Below are 17922 nucleotides of genomic sequence, written 5' to 3' on the forward strand. Positions count from 1 at the left end.
CTCTGTCCAAAGTCATCAAGCTTAATGCGGGATAGCGTCCAATCAGCAGGGCTGGTCTTACCATGAGGTGAACTGAGGCAGCTGCCTCAGGTGCCAGACTGTGGGGTGGGATGGTGCCACTAGGACCCAGAGAATTGAGACCTGCCCAAGTGAGGGGGCATGGGGGCGTCATTTGAGCTCCCCGCCTCAGATGCCAAAATGTTGTGGGCTGGCCCTGCCAATCAGTGTGGACACTATCTTTCGAAAAAACACATCGCTTTTTCGTTACGCTTTTGCTGTGTGGACGCTCTCTTTTGAAATAAGCTTTTCCAGAAGATCTCCTCTGGAAAAATATTCTTCCAAAAGAAGCCTGCAGTCTAGGGCTGTGTTTAGACTACATCTCGCTGTCAACAGAGAGATATAGGTTAGGCCTGTCTAAATTGCTAATGAAGCGGGGATTTAAATATCTCGCACTTCATTAGCATAAACATGGCCACTGCTTTTTTTCGAAATGGAGCTTTTTCGAAAAAAAAAAACAACCCGGCAGTCTAGACGCAGATCTTTTGAAAATACAACCCTTTTTTGAAAGATCCCTTATCCCTCCTAAAATGTGGTTTACAGGATCTTTTGAAAAAGGGTTGTATTTTCGAAAGATCCGCTTCTAGACTGCCATTTTGGGTTTTTTTTTGGGGGGGGGGGGGTTCGAAAAAGCTCCATTTAGAAAAAAAGTGGCTGCCATGTTTATGCGAATGAAGCATGAGATATTTAAATCTCCACTTCATTAGCAATTTTGACATTCCTAATCTACATCTCTCTGTCGACAGAGAGGTGTAGTCTAGACATATCCTAGATGTAGCCTCAGGGCTGTTACTGTACTTGGTTAACCCTGGGGGAAAAAAAAAGCATGACGTGAGCGCTAAATATCAGGAGGTTGCAGACGTCACAAACCCACCAGCTCCCGAGAAGGATGGAGGAGCCCCCTCTGTCCAAGGTTTGGCTACACAGCCAAAATGGGCTGCATCCTCCGCTCCTCTTAGAGCCAGAGAGCATGCACGCCTTGCTGGATCCACTTCTAACCTAGGCAGCAGATGACTGGAGGCTGAGGTAAGAAACCAGAGTCCGTTATACACAGCGGAAAGCAAAATGCTTTCACTGGCCTGTGCAACTTCATTAACCACAGGAGGAAAAGCTGCTCGCCTGCGATGGTTTGAGCACCTCACTCCTGGTTCAGAATTCACACTTCCCTCCCCCGCTTCAGCAGGCAGCGGCTTCATAAATTTCAGCCAGCTTCCATCAAATGTATCCTGTGGGGGGGCCAGTTCCTCTGTCACAGGAGGGGGTGGGTCGCAGATGCAGCTGTGTGGTTTTTGTATGCTTTGGCTCCGCCGTGATGAGGCATGTCTGTGGGACTGGTGAGAGACTGCATCCACAACCCCACGGACTTTTTGTAAAGAAATAACTATAACATGGGGTTTGCCCATGAAAGCTCATGATACTATACAGTTATATTTTTTGGTAGTCTCAAAGGCTACATCTAGACTACACCTCTCTGTCGACAGAGTGCTGCAAATCAAGCACATCGAAATTGCTACTAAAGGAGGGATTTAAATATCCCACGCTTCATTAGCATAAACATGGCTGCCACTTTTTTTCGAAACGGAGTTTTTTTCGGAAAAAAACAGCAGTCTAGACATGGATCTGTCAAAAATAAACCCTTTTTTGACAGATCCTGTATTCCTCAAAAAATGAAGTTTACAGGATCCATCAAAAAAGGGTTTATTTTCAACAGATCCGCCTCTAGACGGCCGGGTTTGGGGTTTTTTCGAAAAAACTCCATTTTGAAAAAAAGCGGGGGCAATGTTTATGCTAATGAGGCACAGGATATTTAAATCCCGGCTTCATTAGCAATTTCGATGTGCCTAATCTACATCTCTCTGTCGACAGAGAGTTGTAGTCTAGACACACCCTAAGGTGCCACAGGACTACTTGTTGTTTTTCAAAATAAACCACATTTCTAGATAAACCAAGGACAGATTAATTGGGTCTTTAAGTGCTTGGATGCAGAACATCTGGTTTCTATTCTTTGCTCTGATATTGACTTGCTGTGTGAGTTGGGGTTTGTCAACTAAGCCAGGATCCTCAAAGGTCAGCTCCTCTCATTGGGTTCAGTGGGACGTCAGAGTCTTGTCTGGAATTTAACTTCTTTGTTATGCCTCAGTTTATCCATCTGTGGAAAGCTTAACAAGGTTTGTCAAATGCTGTGGGAATCCATGGATGAGAAATGCTAGAGCTGTGCAATTTATTATGTTAAAGCTTGGAGACCATTTTCAAAGTTTATTTCTAGAACAAGTGTACATTACCTGGGAACCCTTCCTAATTGCTACCAATAATATTGTGCCTCTTCCTTCTCTAGGTAAACAGATGACGGTGACAGCGGTTTTGAGTCTTCCCTTAATATTCCAGGTAAGAAGTTTAAAAACAAAAGATGGCCTGGTTAAAATCTAGCTGCATTCATACACTGAAGGCAGAGCAGAAGGTGCAGGTAACTTTGATTGACAAAAGTGATTCTGGTAGAAACTACATGGCCCCTAAAACAAAGTGGGGACAATTCACGGAACAACTCTCTGAATTATTACAGAGAGAGAGAGAGAGACAGACAGACCGACAGAGAGAGAGAGAGAAAGAGACAGACAGACAGACAGAGAATGCAAAGTGACCATTAAGGTTACATTTCTATCACCATTAAGGTTGTGATTTCCAGAAGTGTTTTCATACCAACAGCCTTGCTCCCATTTTTGGCTCTCAGCAAGCAGCCAGGTTCCCCACATGTTGGGTAGTGAGCTCTTTGGAAAAATCTGTTCATAGCTACCTGACACTACAGCCTTTGCTCCTGTGAGAAAGGGCTGCAGGATTGGGGCACATTGGAAGAAGAGGAAAATTCCTCCTCTGCCATGAATCCTCCTTCATTCTCTTCCATAGGCGTGGGAAGTTGGCGTGTGGAGAGTGCTGCAGCACCCCCAGGTTTTGCACCTGAGAGCTGGCCCCATGGATGGTTCCTCCAGCCCCAGGTCCTGGCCTCTGGTCAGCCCCCACAGGGTTGCATGTGCTTTGCCAAGCCCCCCAAGGTCCTGCTGCCTGCCAGCCCCCGAGGCTTTGTGAGTTCCCCAAGGTTTGACTGGCCACGTGAGTTCCACTGGCCATCGGGATTCCACTGCCCACTGGCCCTGCTGTGGGATCTGCAGCCCACCACCCCCTTTATCCACCACTGGCTAGGGCTCTACAGCTGCCCCCAGCCATGGCCGCAGCCAGGAACAGTGAGTGATGCCCACTGTCCCAGACTAGACAGACCAGACACTGTTTACAGCCTGGGAGAGTCGGCAACATGATCTCAACAGGTCTAAAGAGGGGTACGACTCAGCACCCCCACCCCCAAAATAGTTCCAGCGCCATTGTTCTCTTCCTCCTCCAGTTCAGAGTAAAACGAGAGCTGGAGAAAGGAAACCCATAAGAAGAGACCCAGGCGTTGCTGACCTGTCCGTTCTGAACTGTGTGCCAAGAGCAGCTTCCACGCATGGCTGTACCCTCGGGAGTGCCCCCTCCTGCCCTAGCACGAGCCTGCAAGGGGCTCTGCAAAACAAGAAAGGGTTTGCGGTGGGCTTCTTTCCCCTTTCACTTCAGGTGGCGCGGGTTCAGGTGCATGCAGGATGTGGTGGAAGCCAAGCGGGGACGCGACGAAGAGCAAGCGTGCAAAGATGCAGGGTGATAAGGCAGGCAGATGCCACCCAGAGGGGAAGCCTTTCATCTCTGCACAGAGCGAAAGGGAGGGGAGGCAGGGAGAGAGAGGGACAGAGAAAAGCGGGTTCAGGCAGGCATCACAAGCTCACGCTGCTCTCCAGGCTGCTGTGGGCGGACAAGTTGAGTGAAAAGCAGCAGGGGACTCTGTGAGTCGCCACTCACTTCCTGGCAGCTTCACTCTCTGGATGTTTGTCTCGGCTGCAGTGATCCCCTTATTGTTTTATTACAGAAAGTCATTGGGGGGCAGTCAGTCATGTGATCCCCCACGGAGCCTGTCCACAACCACACCCAAGTTCTTCCATTCTGCTGCTCCACAGACCCATTCCTAGTCCGGATACCAAGGCAGGGGGCTGTTTTATGCAAGTTGGGGAGGCCACATCTGGAGTACTGCGGCCAGTTCTAGGCCCCCCATTACAGAGAGGATGTAGACGTGTTGGAGAGGGTCCAGCGGAGGGCAACCAAAATGATGAGGGGGCTGGAGCACATGGCTTATGAGGAGAGGGCTGAGGGACTTGGGCTTGTTTAGTCTGCAGAAGCGAAGAGCGAGGGGATTTGAGAGCAGCCTTCAACTACCTGAAGGAGGGTTCCAAAGAGGCTGGAGAGAGGCTGTTCTCAGTGGTGGCAGATGGCAGAACGAGGAGCAATGGGCTCAAGTTGCAGAGGGGGAGGTCTAGGTTGGACATTAGGAACAGCTATTTCCCTAGGAGGGTGGGGAAGCACTGGGATGGGTTCCCTAGGGTGGTGCTGGAATCTCCATCCCTAGCTTTATAAAGCCCTGGCTGGGATGATTTAGTTGGGATTAGCCCTTCTTTGGGGTTGAACTTTGACCTCCGGAGGTCTCTTCCAGCCCTAAGATTCTATGATTCTAAGTTTTCTGGCCTGTTTTACCCGGGGGGTGGGGGGGGGGTCTGACTAGACTGGGTCCCTCTTGCTTTGGGATATGCAAATCTAGGAGAGCCAGAAAGCAGCTAAGGACATCTGGGCTTTCCCCACCATTTTGGTGTTGCCTGCTCTCACCGTTCTAGATCTCGCGCTGCTTGATGGCTTTTCTTAGAGCCCTGGCCCCGGCCAGGGGGGAATCCGGAAAGCACGATAGCATTCGTTGTGCAAACGGGCAATGCTTGTAGGACTCCGGGCTGCCAGGCAAAGCTTGAAAACATGGCCCGTCAGGGGGCCAAACCATGGGTGGAGGGTATAAGAGGCAGGGGAAGGCAATGCCTTCCCAAACTGCCCAGCTGACACCCCCCCCCCCATTCAGCACAGCTCCTCTTCTGAGGCTGCCTGCATTTCAGCCTCATGCAGGCTGGGGCCAAGCACCACCTGTGTTCCAGGGAACCACCCACTACACAGCCAGGGGACCACTTGTATTTGGGGGGGGGCACACACTGCCTGCCCTCCCCAGGGTCAGGGAAGGCTGGGACTGCACTACCTGCTGTCTCTCATCCCTGGGCTAAAGCCCCTACAGTGGAGGAAGGCTTAGCTGCCATGGGAATTCTGGGTGGCAGGTGCAGGGCCTCAGGTGACAGGGGTGGAGCGCTTGCCTCCCTCCTGTTCTAGCATCACTCACCACCCATGCCCCAAAATCTAGAAGTCAACTGGGACCCTTAGTTTGGAAAAAAAAAATATTTAGGCCAATTTCAAGACTTTGTGGGCAGAGACTGCCTCAAATTTTGAAGCCTTGTGACTGGCAATACCTATCCTGTCTACATTCCAAGGGGGCATTACCATGTGGGTGTATTTTGTAATTGAATCACTGTGCAAGCTAGCGTTTGTACAGCGCACTCCGTTTTAGTGGGATGGGCTATTCTGTGAGAAGGCTAGTCATTCAAAGCACACTTGCAACCCCGGTTTAATTTAAAACAAAAAGGACAGCAAAATATTAGTACATTGGAGACCGCAGCGTTACAAAAAAATCTAGGCCGCGGCACTGAGTGAATGAGCAGTGGGCAATGCCAGTTGGACCCTCTCATCCTGAATATCTATAAGGAATCCAACTCCTTTGTCCAGCTTTAGCATCCAGCTGTTTTCTTGGTCAATGGAAGCTTTGGCCAACTTGTTTGGGCTAGTGTCACCCCTCAGACCTTAGTGCAAATTCACCCTGTGCAAGCAAGATTTCTGCTCCCCAGAGCATGACCAGTGGTGCAGAGACCACACAGATGTTAGCAATGGACTGCCTTCAGAGGATGCTCCTCTAGGGGTAGGGGGTTCAACTCGATGACCTCCTGAGGTCTCTTCCAACCCCAGGATTCTATGATGCGGAGGAAGACACGCATCTGCAACTGATTCAGGCCTCTTGGCTCTAGCACACCAGGCTAGAAGCCTCACCAGATCGGTTTGGCTCTGGCAGTAATTAGCTGCTTCTCCTCCACCCTCTTGCCTGTCAATGAAGTGTTAACGCCGACCAAAGTTTGATCCTAAATTTCAGCGTTTAGGGACCTGTCAAGGTTCGTTCTAATTTCATCCAAAATTATATCCCTTGGGGGAGTCTCTGGGGGACATTTTGAGAACGGGGATGTTGACATTTCCTGCCTAGACTCACTTGGATCATTCCACATGTAGGCTCTCTTGCCTACAGAATCATTTGCAGTGGTTCACACCAGAACATGTTGCTGCAAGGTTCATGCCACCATTGGGGTTTTTTTCCCCAGACAGAGAGCGGTTTTTGAACCTTTTGGGGATCCTTAGTGATGAAACCGCTAAATGAGCGTGCTTGCTTGCTGTACCTCCTGCAATCACTCTCGTTTAGCAGTTTCAGCACTAAGAACCCCCCAAAAGTGCACAAGCCAATATGTAATTTTAATTGTACGCATTTAGGGTTGTGCCTAGGGACCCCACCCTGGATCCTGGCCCCATATGTAAAAACCAGCAAGAACAAGAAGCAATGGGATTAAGTCACATAAGGGAGGTTTAGGCTGGACATTAGGAAAAACTTTCTAACTGTCAGGGTGGTTAAACACTAGTATAAATTTCCTAGGGAAGTTCAGGAAACTCCATCACTGAAGATATTTAAGATCAGGTTAGATAAATATCTATCATGATGCTTGGTCCTGCTATGAGGGCAGGGGTCTGGACTTGATGACCTCTCAAGGTCCCTTCTAGTTCTAATACTATGATTCTACCAGTCAATGATTAAATGGCACTGCTCTCTCGGTTCCATGAAAAGGCAGAAACTTCCTTGTGACCAAAGCTGGTCAGGAAAGGGTTTTGTTCCCACAAAATGGTCTCAATGAAGAGGAAACTGTTTTCTTCACAAGTTTTCCAAAAAAACCCTTAATTGAACATTGAAATTTTTCTTTTTCTTTTTTTTTTTTTTAAACCTGACAAATGTTCAGCCAATAAGTATGACATTTTTTCCCCCGAGGTTTCCGGTTTTCCCATGGAGAGATGGAACATGTTAGTGAGGTTCCAGCATTTCCAACAGAATTTCCATTTTTCATCCAAATAAATGGAATGAAAAGCCCTGACCATCTCTGCTCACGATGCATGCCAGGCTTGGCGGGGATGTGGGATGTCTCTGCTTTTGGAGGCTTGGTGGTTTTGCTCGCTTTATGTTCCCCGTTCAGACCTCGCTTTTGCAGTGAGTTATTTATGACAGATCTGCCTCATTGCAGGGTAAGGCCTTGAGCATGCTTGTTTCCTTCCCTTTCTAGTTCTGCACAGGCAACAATGTCACCGACGACTATGACTCCAACACCACCGTCGATTACAATATGTTTGAGAGTGTCTGCGAGAAGTTTGAGGTCCGGAGCTTCCGTGCTGCATTCCTCCCAGCTATGTACTCACTCATCTGCTTCATAGGACTTCTGGGGAACGGGCTGGTGATGCTGACCTACGTGTACTTCAAGAGGCTTAAGACGATGACTGATATCTACCTGCTGAACATGGCCTTAGCGGACATCCTCTTCCTGCTGACACTCCCCTTCTGGGCCACAAGTGCAGCCAAGTACTGGCTTTTTGGGGAGTTTGCCTGCAAGGCCGTCTACTGCATCTGCAAGATGAGCTTCTTCAGCGGGATGCTGCTGCTCCTGGCCATCAGCATTGACAGGTACTTCTCCATCGTCCAGGCCGCCTCCGCCCACCGTCTCCGTGCCCGCATGATCTTCATCAGCAAGGTCACGTGCTTCTCCATCTGGATGCTGGCTTTCATCCTCTCCATCCCGGAACTGGTCCACAGTGGATTGATCCAATCGGAGACCCCCCGCTGCTCCATCATCACCACCACCGACTTGCACAAGTTTGACACTGGCATCAAAGTGTCCCAGATGGTCTTTGGCTTCCTAGTGCCCCTCTTGGTCATGTCCTTCTGCTACTTTGTCATCGTCAAGACCTTGCTCCAGGCCCGTAACTTTGAGAAGAACAAGGCCATCAAGGTCATCATCGCAGTGGTCATAGTCTTCATCGCCTTCCAGCTGCCTTACAATGGTGTCATGTTGGCCAAGACCATCTCGGCCTTCAACAACACGGACAGCCTGTGCGAGAAGAGTAAGCAGCTCGACGTGGCAGACGACGTGACCTACACGCTGGCCTGCTTCCGCTGCTGCCTCAACCCCTTCCTCTACGCCTTCATCGGCGTCAAGTTCCGCAACGATCTCTTCAAGCTTCTCAAGGAGCTGGGTTGCCTGAGCCAAGAGCGGCTCTGGCAGCTGTCGACCTGCAGGGAGAACAGGCGGTTCTCCTTTGCCATGGAGACGGAGACCACCACCACTTACTCACCATGAGGTGCGTTCCGTGCCTGCTTTCACGGGGCCAAGGCTGGTATATACCTGCATCTTGCAGCCAACCTTCTCAAATGACTGATGTGAGTAGGACCAGCCTGACTTCTATCCATAGAGGTTTTTAAGTCCTGGCTTGAAAAAGCCCTGTCTGGAATGATTTAGTTGGGGTTGGTCCTACGTTGATTGAGCAGGAGGTTGGACTCAGTGACGCCTGAGGTCTCTTCCAACTCTAATCTTCTATGAGTCTGTGACTTTGGCCAGAGAGCTGTATCAATGCAGAACAAAAACTGTTGGCTTCCCACTTTTCAGGAAATCCAAGTAGCTGGAGAGTACGCCAAGTAGGAGAGACTCGGCTAAAGCTACAACAGAGTACTAAGCTAGGGAGCAATTAGACTGGCATGTTAATTGTCCCGTTTCCCCTCTGTTTCCTTTGAGCAACACTCCTCATAGCTGAGTCCTCCCCAGTCCCTTCTTGCTTTGAATGCTGCATTCAACAAGACTGCGTTTTGCTCTTTCTTACTCACACAAAATTTGTAGCACTGATCCAGACAGTAAGACAGAACTGGACCAAACCGTGCTCAGATTCCAAGCTTGACATAATGCATGGGATAAGCAAGCACAGACTTCGGATTCTGAGTTAGGCTTCAGTTGCGTGAAGGATGGAATGAATCTAGATCCCTTCCATGCAACTGGCTGTTCCCTCCTCCCCACTCCAGACGTCAGATTTGCATAATTAAATATGCATAATTTTTAAATTTGCATACTTAAAGCTACAGATTTTTAAAAGGTGTAAGTTTACTAACGGTCACTGCTAATACACGATCTCAAAAATTTGCTGGGGGAAACAACGGCGTTCAAGGCACTTCACTTGTGCTGGGATTTTGCGTTTCACCTCTAAAGTCCCATATAGTTTCGGGCTTGTACCTGGTGGGAAGCAGCTTCTTTGCGGCGGCAAACTGCACCAAAGCCACGTCAATACTGAATGGGGGGGGGGCACTGCCTATGAGTGGACACTCAGGATAATGCAAGTTTTGAATTTAAAGTGGATTAGTTAAATCATATTAAACCCCTGTGTGGACACTTAGGGTACGTCTAGACTACAGGCTTTTTTCGACAGCGGCTTTGTCGACAGATACCGTCGACAGAGCCTCTGTCGAAGAAGAGCGTCTAGATTACAGCCGAAGCAAAGCAAGCCCCTTTTTCAACAGAGAGTCTCGACGCTCTCTTTTGAAAAAGCACAGTGTGGATGCAATAGCGCTTTTTTTCAACATAACTCTATCAAAAAAAGGCGTTATTCCTCGCAGAATGAGGTTTACCGCCGTCGACAAAACTGCCGTGTTCTGTCGACTTACTGTCGACAGGATGCAGCGGTACTGTAGACGCACGTATAGTTTTGTCGATAAAAGTCCGCTTTTGTTGACAAAACCCTGTAGTCTAGACACACCCTTATTCAGCAAATGGATGTAAAATCCTGTTTAGTTAACAGGTTAAACATTAGGTTTAACTGGTTAACTAATTAAATGAGGAGATGGGGGGATTCTCCAGCTTGAGTAAGCTGGCATGGCCCGCCTGCCAGAGTGCCTCTGCCTGCAGCATCCCCGGACCGGGCATGGATAGAGGCTGCTCCGTTAGGGCTGGTACTACCCCTGCCTGCGGTGGGTCATAGTGAGCAAAGGGCTGCCAGCCCCCACTGATTAACTGTAACTGGTAAGCTCGCCCATTAAGGTTAAAGCTTACCAGTTAACCATTCACATCCTTAATTCAGAATGAATGTGCCCTTAATTTGATGTCATTTAATTAGTTAATGTTGTTTACCTGCCGTGCTTTCAGTTCACACCTTTCGTTAATTTGGATTTAAGTTCCAGAATGCCCCGGTGTAGACAAGCCCTTGTTGTTTGTAAATCTCCAGTACAGTATAGCTGGGTCACTATCGCATGATCCTGCAAATGGCAGACTACTCAGGCCTCAATTGAGCATGATATTTGAGCATGTGCTTAGTTTGAAACCCCTGCAAAGTCCCCAGCCTCTGCCACCCTAATGAAGTCAAATAGGATTATTCAGACATTTGACTGCGCACACGCGTAATAAGCATTTTGTTGGACTGGGCCAAAGTGTTCGCTGTGGAGCGAGTCCAGGGCTCCTATAGCTATATAATATATAGTTCTCAGGGGGGACTTTTGTCCGGAATTCATACACCTGATGGAATTCTGCAGCTGTTGCTGAATTCCAACAGGAGTGAGTTTGTTTCTGCCCTTGGTTTGACAGCTCCTGTACGCCAGTCTTTAGAGCCTGTCAAAAAGGCAGCTCAGGCTTTTCATGAGATGGGAGGCAGGTTTTTCTTTATTCGTACTAGCTAACCTCCATCTGATAGAGGAACACATGCATGTGAGTTTCCCTAGAACAGTGGTCACCAACTTAGATCTACTGGTAGATCTTGGAGCCTCTGACAGGTCATCCTGACAGGTTTGGCCAAAAGGTCAAGAGCCAGCACTTCAGCCGCCCCTTCCCCCACTACTGCACGTCTCCTGCCCTTTGCCTTGGAGCTGCCCCCTCTCCAGGAGCCTTCTGCATTCTGGGCAGGGCAGGGAAGAGAGAGGACGGGGCACTGATATCAGGGTGCCCCCCTTCCATCCTGGCTTGGGTTGGAGGGAGTTTGCTGGCTCCGTTTGGGAGTGGTGCAGGGCCAAGGCAGGAGTGAGTCTGCCTTAGTATCACTGCTCCACTACCCAGAAGCCACCTGAGGTCAGCAGAGCCCAGCTGGTGCCCACATCCCAAAACCCTACCCCACTCATAAACCCCCTCCTGCACCCCAAGCCGCTGTCCTAGCCCTGAGCCCCTTGGATCCAAACTCCTTACAGAGCCTGTACCCTGAATCCCCTCCTGCATCCCAACTCCCTGCCGCCCCAGCTCAGGTCAGAGCCCTTCTCACACTCCAAATCCCTTAGCTCAAGACCAGAGTCTGTGCCCCAACTCACTGCCCCTGCCTGATGAAAGGGAGGGAGGAGGGAGTGAGCATGGCGGGGCCTCGGAGAAGAGGCACGAAGGAGGCGGGGCCAGGGTGTTTGGGTCTGAGATAGATCCTGGATTGCACTTAAATTCAGAAAGTGTTCTTGTGCTTGAAAAGATTGGAGACCACTGCCCTAGAAGAAGCTGTAACAGGCCCCTTCCAATAAAGCAAAGGAAAATTAAAGGGAAAAAACTCCATAAACTCCAGAAGGTGCGTCTTACAGTCTTACAGTCAGGGATATTAATGCTGCTCTTGGTCCCAGTTTGATTTGAAAGAGACAGCTGCTAAGCCATGGATTACTGTCATTTAAACTCAGGACTTTGTCTTCACTTACTTGTCTTCACTTACTCTGAGATCAGTGATGCTGAGTTTGAACTTCCGGGGTTTGATTTAGTGGGTCTAGGAAGGACCCGATAAATTGACCGTGGAGTAAGGTAACTTGATGGGAGAGTTTCTCCCGTCAACTTCCCGCAATGGGGATGATGCAGAAATGGGGACTTAAGGTACATCAACATAGTTGGAGTTGCATGTCTTAGATAGACTTTCTCCAGTATTGTAGACCTGGCCTAAGACGTGGGAAAAGTGCCCTGTGTGTAATGCCAGTGGGTGCATTTATTGGAAGGCTGAAGGACACTTGTGGAGGCCCATCCTGGGAATTGCTGTCATGGGGAAGCTGAGTCAACTAAGCAGGAGTCACCATAAACCAGTCTGCAATTTGCCATTTTCCATCTGCAGCTGTTCTGACTAAAGAGCAGAAATCGCTAATCTGCACAGAGACACAGCTCTCCCTTGAAGCAGATACCCAGGGCAAAAGGTCCTGGCATTACCCCAGTGTCAGGATGCATTTTATGACACCCGACCACCTAACTCCCATCTTCTCGGCATACTAAACACAAATTCTGCCCTGCTTGGCAAGAGGCCCAACAAGCTCTGGCTGGCCCTTCTTGCACCAGCTGCTCAACTGTCCATTCTTATAACGTCCTTGAAAACTTTTGCTCAGAGGCAAGAGATTTCAGTAAATGATGCGCTGGCTGCCTAAAGAAGGAAATCAGTTCTGTTCTGCATAGTTCATGCGTTCAGGATTACACAATCCTATCTGATTGTTTAGCGTGTTTCATGGTGCCCACGTCTCTTGCAGAATGAGTGCTGCTTTCTTAGTAGTCCTAAGAAACAAGGGGCTTAGAACTGACACAATGGATATTCAGGTTTTTGTATTTTGTTTGTTTGTTTGATTGATCCTGCCCTCCTTATTGAGGAAGGCTACCAATCATCTCTCAAAATGTGTTTCCCAGAGTAAGGTACCCAACAGGGTCTTTTTCTGGTGCATCAATGCGATATACTGTATATTTAGCTTTACAAAGTTGCTATATGTAGAACAACAGACACAAATCTGTACATGAATGTAGGCGATAAGGCTGTAACTCCCACAAACAGGGTTTGTCTAGACAAACAATTTGTTCATGGGAAGCGGGGGTGTGTGATGAACCACTAATCTGTTGACGTGCATTAACAGTTCGTTAATTTGCTTCAATCTCATCCTCTTTGAAATGAGCCTAGATCAAAGCACTTCGACAAACGGTTAATATGCACCAGCCAGGCCTACGCCAACTGTTAGTTTGTGGCAGACAAGGGCTGGGTACAATCACGCTACAGCTCGCTGTGAACCAACTGTTTGTGTAGACAAGCCCTCAGCTTCTTCCAGCTAAATATTCAAGCTGATTTGTTTTTAATTAAATAAAAGACCTATTTCACTAAGAAAATGCAATTGTAATTTTATGGTCATTCTTATCCAGCAGCCTGTCTTCCAACAGTGGTCAGGGACAGAGGCTTCATAGGGAGTGAGCAGAATGGGGAAATGACTGAGTTATCTATCTTCTGTCATCCGCTCCCCGCTTCTAGCAGTTGGAGGTCTAGGGACACCCAGAGTGTAGGGTTGCAACCCTGATGGTCTTGGGTAATAGCCACTGATGGACCTATCCTCCATGAACTTCCTAATTCTTTTATGAGCCCAGTTATATTTTGGCTGCCACAACATCCCCTGAAATGAGTTCCACAGGTTGACTGTTCATTTTGTGAAGTACTTCCTCTAATTTGTTTGAAGCCTACCACATATTAATATAAATTGTGTTACGTGAATTGGTAAATAACACTTCCCTATTCACTTCGCCCACACCATGCCTGATATTATAGACTTCTATCACTTCCCCCCTTCATAGTCTCTTTTTCTAGTGGAATGTTCCCAAACTTTAATTTCTCAGATGAAAGCGACTCCATACCCACACTTGGTTTTGTTGCCTTTCTTTGTACTTTTTCCAATTCTAATCTCTTTTCTGAGATGGGGCAAGCAGACCAGCACATAGTATTCAAGGTGTGGGCATACCCAGGTATATATAGCAGCATTATGATATTTTCTGTCGTATTAGCTATCCTTTGCCTAACAGTTCCTACCCTGTTAGGTTTTTTGATGGCCACTGCATAGTGAGTAGATGTTTTCAGAGAACGATCCATGATGAAGCCAAGAAATTGCTCTTGAGTCGTAACAGGTAATTTAGACACCATCATTTTGTACCAGCTGTGACTGGGATTCTGTGTTCCAGTGTACATGACATTGCATTTATCAATACTCAGTTCCATCTGCCTTTTTCCTGCTGAGTTGCCCAGCTTTGTAACCTTAGTAACGCATCACTTCAGCTTTAAACTTAACTATCTTTACTCATTTTGTATCATTTGCAAATTTTGCCACCTCACTATTTACCCCTTTATGATATGTTGAACAGCACTGGTCCCAGTACAGATCCTTGAGGGACCCCATTATATCTACCTCTTTCCTTTGTGAAAAATGACCATTTAGTTCTACTGTTTGCCTCTATTTTAACCGGTTATCCTATGCTTAAGAGTGTTTGATGAGCTTCCCAAAATCCAAGTACGCTACATCCCCTGGAACACCTTATCCACATGTTTGCAAACACCCTCAAAGAATTCTAGGAGATTGACAAGCAATGTTCCCTCTAATTTTTCTGTCCATGTGCAGAATAAATTTTGTTATGTGCACCAAGGCAAGAGTGGGTGTGCACCACCAGTTGAAACATACGCTGCTGGCTTTGGGCACTCTGCTAATCAGCTGGGCAGCACCTAACTCTCTCCTGGGTGGCCACCTAAGTGCTTCTCTTACAGGTATCATTGCTTAAGAGCCTGACTTTAGGCCCCTGGTAGAATCACAACAGTGTCAGGCTGAAAAGGACCTCAAGAGATTTTTCCTAGTTCATTCCCTCAACTAGGACAGGATTAAATCTACCTACCAAGCCCATCCCTGACAGACATTTGTCTAACCCAGTGGTTCCCAAACTTTTCAACATCACTCCCCCCTTTCTGATTTTTGAAAAATCCTCACGCCCCTCCTCCCCCCAAAAAAACTTGTTGAGGGGGGAAAAAAAAAGGAACTAAGCAGTGCAGCAAAACTTCATGGGGGGGTGGGCTGGGTCGCCTCACGCCCCCCAGTTTGGGAACCCATGGTCTAATCTGTTCTTAACCAGGTTTTACTCTGAAAACTTAGACTATGTCAAGATGACTTTTTGCCAGTGGTGCGAAAAGTAACTTATTACCATTAACTAAAAAACATTAGCATACGGTATAACCCTTCTCCCCCGCTTCCCCTCCCCCAGTATATTTTCCATTCTGTGGAGCTTGTACTGATCATAAAGGTTAATGTTTGCTCCTTCTAGTGCTCTATAGAGATGTTTGTTGGTTCATTTCCCTTGTATCAATATTACTCTATAGGAAAAGGTGTGTAAAATATCCTTTATTGGGAACTGACCTGGACATTTTGTTTTCCTTCACCTACATGTGATAAATACAGTAAAACAAGTTGCTATTGTATTTTAAATAGTGGTGTTTATCCTTAGTTTAACCCATAATCCATTTACCTCAATGCTGCTCAGTTACTGTGTAAATCGGATCCCCTTTTTTATTACTGCTTATGCAAGAAGGTATTTTGCACTGTTAACAATGTTGTGTATCTTTAATAAAAAAAATCAGTAATGAAAAGGTCTAGGGTTTTTTTGGTAACTGTGTGGAAGATGTTCACATGATGAGATACGACACCACTGCTCCACGCTGGTATTCACCTTAAAAAGCATAATAAAATTCCTATCTGTGCCACTTATCACAGAGGAAGGTAGAAAACACAAGCAGAACAAAACTACTTCACCATGGACAGTTATCCCACAACCTTATATACAGAAGAAAATTATTCCTGACCTCCATGGTTGGCTTATGACTTGAAGCATGAGGGTTGATGTCTATTATAAAAATTGTCTTATAATTTAACTAGGGGGGGTTTTACCCTGGGATATTTTTAACCCTTATCTGCATCAGCAATCTGTAGCCACATGACAACAGTAAAATCAGAAAGATTTTAAAAGGAAAATTGGCCCATGATGTGGATGAGATCAATCAAAAACAACAACAAAAAACAAGCTGAAGATGAACATGAAAATAATCTAAAACACATTTTAAAAGACCAACCATGTCTTATAAAAGATCCAGTTACGTACAAACCTCAGTACAAAAAGATGATCGAACCAACACAGCCTAAAAAACCCAAAGGGCCATGAACAAAACTAGGAATAAATATATGTTTTCTTTACAATTACAGAAAGGCAATTTTACACTCCATCCACTGACACTTTAACCATGTACTAAGATGCTTAACTGACTAAGAGCAGGTAGCAATATCCAGAACTGAACATGTGAAGTGTTTTACACTCAGCTGTATACTTGCCGAGTCTGGACTGGAGTCACATCTCTGATGCACCGGGACCGTATCACCAGAGCGTCCCTAGGTCCTGTAGGCAGAAACACAGCAGTAGGTAATATTTGTAAATTTTTCCAGACGCCCAGTGATGCTTGACATGCATGAGACACCAGGCTCTGGCCCAGTGTCAGGCTGTCACAGAGCCATGTCACTCCTGGTGATGTACCCCCGCTGTACAAACACCATGTGAGATCTTTCCACATACCAGCGACAACCACAGGTTCCAATTCCTCTTAGAAAATACAGGCAGACCTGAAATGGAGAGTAGTCACTCCGCCCCCGCTCAAGTGACTGTAAATTACGCGGTCAGAACGGACCTGTCCAGCAAGACCATACCAATGCACGAAAAGGGAATAGAAGAGCTATAAATAAGCCCCAAGAAAGCAGCAATGGAACCAGCTGGAGACCAAACGACAGCGCACAGCTGGGCTCCCTGTCAGATCTCGGAGACAGGAGTTTGCTTTAGTCAAATTTAAAGAACGAAAACAAGGGTTATGGTTTGTTTGTTTGTTTGGGGTTTGGTTTGGTTTGGTTTTGGTTTTTTACTTACATGCATTCTCTTCCCAACCCCCGGCCACAAACCACACTGCCGCCTGCTCCTGGACAGCTGTTAATTGGGATGAAAACAAGGCCAATCTAAACTATCCTCTGCCATAACAGCATCCCAGGTGTGTGGAATCAAAGGGGAAAAACCCTCAGGTAACACCTCTCTCTCTCTCTCTCTCTCTCTCTCTCTCTTTCTCTTCCTCTTTGCCCCCAGTTTATGGCTCCAACACCCAGGCCTGGCCTTTGGGCAAGGCGAGCGAGGCAGTTGCCTTGGGCCCCGCGCTGCCCAGTTCCTGGCCCCGCCCACCCAGTTGCTCACTCACGCATTCAGGGCCCCGCGCTGCCCAGCTCCTGGCCTCGCCCACCAGATGGTTGCTGAGAGGCACAGACGTCCACGAGGAGTAACGGTAGTTCGAATTAGAGATCCTAATTCGAACTACCTACTCCGTGCCGCGTGTAGTCACGGGCACGGAGTTCGGACTAAGGGACATTTAAAAATGGCGGCTCCCGGGAAGATGCAAATGAAGCCCAGGATATTTAAATCCCGGGCTTCATTTGCAACTTCAGATGCCTACATTAGCCTCCCTAGTTCGAACTAGGGGGCTAGTGTAAACATGCCCATATATAGTAGCCCAATGTCTGTGACTCTGCAATGCTGAAAAGCTGGCTGTTCCCTCTCGGCGGTGCTGTTGCCTGAAATGCTGGCTGTTCCCTCTGGGCGGTGCTGTTGCCTGAAATGCTGGCTGTTCCCTCTGGGCGGCCCATGCTCCATGAGGAGTGCGGGGCCCAAACAGTCGCTTGCGCCACTTGCTCCCCCGCAGCGGCCCAGCTGAGCAGCGCAGAAGTCAGCCGAGCGCCACGGCGGGAAGGGAAGAGGGCGGGGTGGTGATGTACATGGCCAAGAGGCGGGGCCTGGCCATGTACGTCACCACCCTGCTCCCCCTTCACCTCCTGCCGTGGCACTTGGCTGACTTCTGCGCCGCCCAGCCGGGCCGCCACGGGAGAGCTCAAACGGCCGCTTGCTCCCACGCGGTGGCCCGGCTGAGAGGCGCAGAAGTCAGCCGAGC

At 47.9% G+C, this 17922-nt stretch overlaps 1 protein-coding gene across 4 annotated transcripts in view; it reads left to right on the forward strand.

Annotated features, from left to right (window-relative positions):
• Positions 1–17371, forward strand: part of CCR7 (C-C motif chemokine receptor 7) — a 31084-nt gene extending 13713 nt beyond the window's left edge. For all 4 annotated transcript variants that reach the window (XM_075911227.1, XM_075911228.1, XM_075911226.1 and 1 more), the window contains 2 exons: positions 2393–2442; positions 7425–17371. In XM_075911227.1, the coding sequence (XP_075767342.1) occupies positions 2401–2442; positions 7425–8492 (1110 nt within the window). In that variant the 5' untranslated portion in view covers positions 2393–2400 and the 3' untranslated portion in view covers positions 8493–17371. The remainder of the gene's footprint in view (positions 1–2392; positions 2443–7424) is intronic.
• The last annotated feature ends 551 nt before the right edge of the window (positions 17372–17922 follow it).

Source organism: Pelodiscus sinensis, chromosome 29, assembly GCF_049634645.1.
Source record: "Pelodiscus sinensis isolate JC-2024 chromosome 29, ASM4963464v1, whole genome shotgun sequence".
Taxonomy (NCBI): Eukaryota; Metazoa; Chordata; order Testudines; family Trionychidae; genus Pelodiscus; species Pelodiscus sinensis.